A 4,276-nucleotide genomic window follows, 5' to 3' on the forward strand; every position below is an offset into this window, starting at 1 on the left:
AAGGGGTTAACCCAGCAGTGAGGTTCACACACCGAACCCTGACACCGGTGTTTGTGGCAGCAAATTTCTCCTGTTCCTCAGCGGGGTTGTGCCTAACAGGGGATTTTAGAAACCAGCAGATGCTGGGAGGGGTCTCTAAGAGCGTCAGAATGGCCACACCGGGTCAGGGCAAGGGTCCCGCTAGCTCGGTGCAGCCTGCTGGTGTCCCTTGCCAGAGCTTCAGAGGCAACGGACAGAACAGAGCAGTTACCCAGCTCAGGAGCCCAGAACTTGCAGGTTTAACAGGATAACTTTTCCCCTCTAATCCCGCCTTTTGGGCTGTGGTTTCGCTGTGGCTCACTTTCTTATCCTCTGTGGTTTGTTTGGTTTCATTTGTTGTTCGTGTTTAATCTGAGCCTTTATTGTGATGATTTGGAAAATCTCCATGCAGTTTGTGGGCACTTTGAGGGACTGCTCCTTTCAGTTTTTGTTTAAGTTGTTTCTTCGTTTGGGTGGAGTGCCCATTTCTAACTTCTCTGCCGCTGCCATGGGCCTCTCTGGGGGGTGCGGCCACAGGTGGAAGTTAGGCGTAAGTGTGTGAAGATCGCTATTAGTAAGTGCTTGAGCATTATTCACCTCTTGGGAGAGATCCTGTGCCCCACACAGAACTCATCAAGAACTGCTTCCCTTTGTAGCTTCTAGGACTAGATGATTCTTCTCAGCAGCACGTGGAATTATCGTCCATAGAGTTCTCCTGCTACAGGCTGAGTCGCTTAAGATTTGGACTATATTTGACTCTGTTTTCTTTCACATAAGGTCTCACCCACCCCCCTTGCATGTCTGACTGAATCATCCTGTCTCAGCCGTTCTTAGGAGCTAAAAACCTCTGCCGTCACTGAGGGGTTCTGTGTTCCTCTGGGCCTGTGCACCTCACCGTGGGTGTCCAAAGTCTTTGTCTTAAGGCTGAAATGATGCATTTTGCACTCTGACATTACTGTGTCTCTTTGATTCTCATCAGCCCATCAAGATTCTGGGTGCACCTGTTGGCTTTTCCACGTTCTTAGTTTAAATCTCCTGCACAACCTTTTTCATGACACATCTCAGTGCCCTGGTGCCATTTTGGTGCTGGTGGAGCCCATCCTGGCTGTATGAACTCCCCCTTCCCCCAAAAGCTCCCCAGTTCCTGATAAATCAACCCCCTCCTCCCTACACCGTGGTCTCCCCATGCGCCAAGACCCTGCAGCTTTTCCTCTCTGACTCTCCCTGTGTTTGGAACCAGGAGCATTTCAGAGACTGTTCCCGTGGAGAGCCTGGACTTTAATGTCTGACCTTGCGGCCTTGTTTTCATCTCCAGCACCTCTCTCCTAGCCCCCTCTATGTCATGGGAACCACCGTGGCCACTGACTCCACCCCAGCACTTCAGCAGCTCTTGGTCCTGAGCTCCCCCAGACCCGTAGGAGATGGCTTTTAACCCCCCGGGCTCTCTGCGTCATCCACCCCTATGGATGAAAGGTTGATGAGTGCTAATTTGCTTAGGGGTCACAGCCTCATTAAAAAGCCCTCAGCTGCACCTAGCAGCCCCTAGTCAGAGCACAGGATCCACAAACAGACCACTCTATACAAAGCTGGCCCCAGGACCAATCCCTGGGACACCCTGTGTGATACTGGCATCTAATTAGACAAGGAGCTATTGAGCACTGCCCATTGAGCCTGGTGATGTAGCCAGCTTTTTATCCACCTTGTAGACCATTCTTCCAATCCGTGCTTCTTTAACTTGCTGGCAAGAACCTTAGTACTGAAGGTGAGGTGTGTTCAGCCATAGATATGCAAGACCATAATTAAATTTACAATGTCAATTAACTTTGGCCTTTTAAAAAACATGTTTCCAAACATGTTCACCATCTGGAGTCTTGACTGAACCGTTGGGGTGGCTACCAGCAGGAAGAAACCAGAACTGAAATTATCACTGTTTCACATGGATGTTAGATTTCTAATTGCATCATTTCTTTTATTTACCCCAGATGAAACCCACAACAAACACACTGGTGGGAAATGAAACGACCATCATGGAATTCATCCTCTTGGGATTTCAAGACCTCGGTAACCTAAATGGTCTTCTCTTCCTGCTGTTTCTTGCGATCTATCTGGCAACTATGGCTGGGAACAGCCTCATCGTGGTGCTCGTTGTGGCTGATCATCACCTCCACACCCCTATGTACTTCTTCCTGGGGAACTTGTCCTGCTTGGAGATCTGCTACAGCTCTACCATCCTGCCCAGGCTGCTGGCCAGCCTCCTGACTGGGGACAGAGCCATCTCTGTGCCCGGCTGCATCGTGCAATTGTATCTCTTTGGTTCTCTGGCAGGCACTGAATGTTGTCTGCTATCTGTGATGTCCTACGATCGATATCTAGCAATATGCAAGCCTCTGCACTATGCAGCACTTATGAATGGCAGGCTGTGCCTCCAGCTAGCGGCTGGGCTGTGGATAGGTGGGTTTCTGTCTGTGTCTATCTTTGTTTTTCTGATGTCACAATTAACATTCTGTGGCCCCAGTGAAATCGACCATTTCTTTTGTGATTTTCGCCCAATAATAAAGCTCTCCTGCACTGACACCCACATGGTGGAAATTACAAGTTTCATGTCTTCTTCCATATTCACTCTCCCTCCCTTTCTGTTGACACTAGCATCTTACGTTTGCATCATCTCCAGCATCCTGAGAATCCCGTCCACCACTGGGAGAAAAAAGGCCTTTTCCACCTGCTCCTCTCACCTCATTGTGGTGACAATTTTCTATGGGACCCTCATCATGGTTTATTTGGTCTCAGAGTCTGATACATTGGGGGACCTTAACAAAGTGTTCTCTGTCTTCTATGGAGTCCTGACTCCTCTGGTCAACCCCCTCATCTACAGCCTCAGAAACAAGGAGGTGAAGGAAGCCTTGAGGAAAGCTTTCCTTCCATTTTTGTCTTTTAAATGAACACAGGGTTTTAGGCGGGTCTTTTCAGTAGTATGAAAATCAGAACTTCATGACTCTACCAGTGGCGTCTGCATGGTGCCTACCTGGGGTCATCTGAATCATTCTGGGGGAAAATTAAGACACGCAGCCAAATGTTCCCTGCACCCTTTACTCACACAGGACTGTGAAGCTTCCATGAGTTTGAATTATTCTCTTTTGGCAGTGGATGAATGTTGAAGAACTTAATTAGTTCATGGAAATAAAATAATTAAAACAAACTTCTTAAGAAACCTAGCATTTGTCTTCAGTAACTTTGTCCCCACTGGGATTAAAATTGAGCTACCGCATACACTGGGCACTTTCTAAATGTTAGAACTCATTTAAAATATGTGTACACATTGGAAAAAATAACCCCAGCTATAAGTACAATACGATGGAGGCTAATGTAGCTGTAACAAATCAGGAAAAAGATCTTGGAGTTATCGTGGCTATTTCCTGGAAACCATCCACACATTGTGCGGCGGCTGCCAAAAAGGCAAAGAGGATGTTAGGTATTAGAAAAGGGATAGAAAATAAGACAAGGAGTATCGTACTTCCCCTATATAAATCTATGGTACACCCACATCTTGAATGCTGCGTACAGAGGTGGTCTCCTCACCTAAAAAAAAGATGTCCTGGCACTGGAAAAGGTTCAGAAAAGGACAACAAAAATGATGAGGGGCTTGGAATAGGTCCCATATCAGGAAAGGCTAAAAAGATTGGGACTTTTCAGTTTAGAAAAGAGGCGGCTGAGGGGGAACATGATAGAGGTCTAATAAATTACAAGTGTGGGGAGGGTGAAGAAGGAGAAGTTATTTACTTGTGCCCCTAATACAAGAACTAGAGGGCACCAAATGAAATTAATGGGTAGCAGGTTTAAAACTAAGAAAATAAAGTTCTTCTTCACTCAGGGCATAGTTAACCTGTGGAACTCCTGGCCAGAGCAGACTGTGAAGGCTGGGACTACAACAGAATGTAAGAAAGAGCTAGATAAATTCCTGGAGATTAGGTCCATAAAAGGCTATTAGCCAAGGGTAGGAATGGTGTCCCTGGCCTCTGATTGTCAGAGGCTGGAGAAGGATGGCAGGAGACAAATCGCTTGATCATTGTCTTCGGTCCACCCCCTCTGGAGCACCTGGCACTGGCCACTGTCGGCAGACAGGCTACTGGGCTGGATGGACCTTTGGTCTGACCCAGTATGGCTGTTCTTACGTTCTTAAGTTCTTACTTTGTACTGGGACCCTGGTGACATGCAAGGCAAGTCAACCTATCTGTTCTAATGTCATCCCTCTGATGGACGC

The 4,276-nt window shown here is 47.2% G+C and overlaps 1 protein-coding gene across 1 annotated transcript; it reads left to right on the forward strand.

Annotated features, from left to right (window-relative positions):
* The first annotated feature begins 2,000 nt into the window (after positions 1 to 2,000).
* LOC142004729 (olfactory receptor 6N1-like) lies at positions 2,001 to 2,957 on the forward strand. Its single transcript, XM_074982394.1, has one exon. It carries the CDS (start codon positions 2,001 to 2,003, stop codon positions 2,955 to 2,957), a length of 957 nt encoding a protein of 318 aa, XP_074838495.1.
* Positions 2,958 to 4,276: the final 1,319 nt, after the last annotated feature.

The sequence above is a fragment of the Carettochelys insculpta genome, chromosome 32 (assembly GCF_033958435.1).
Source record: "Carettochelys insculpta isolate YL-2023 chromosome 32, ASM3395843v1, whole genome shotgun sequence".
In the NCBI taxonomy this organism is placed as follows: Eukaryota; Metazoa; Chordata; order Testudines; family Carettochelyidae; genus Carettochelys; species Carettochelys insculpta.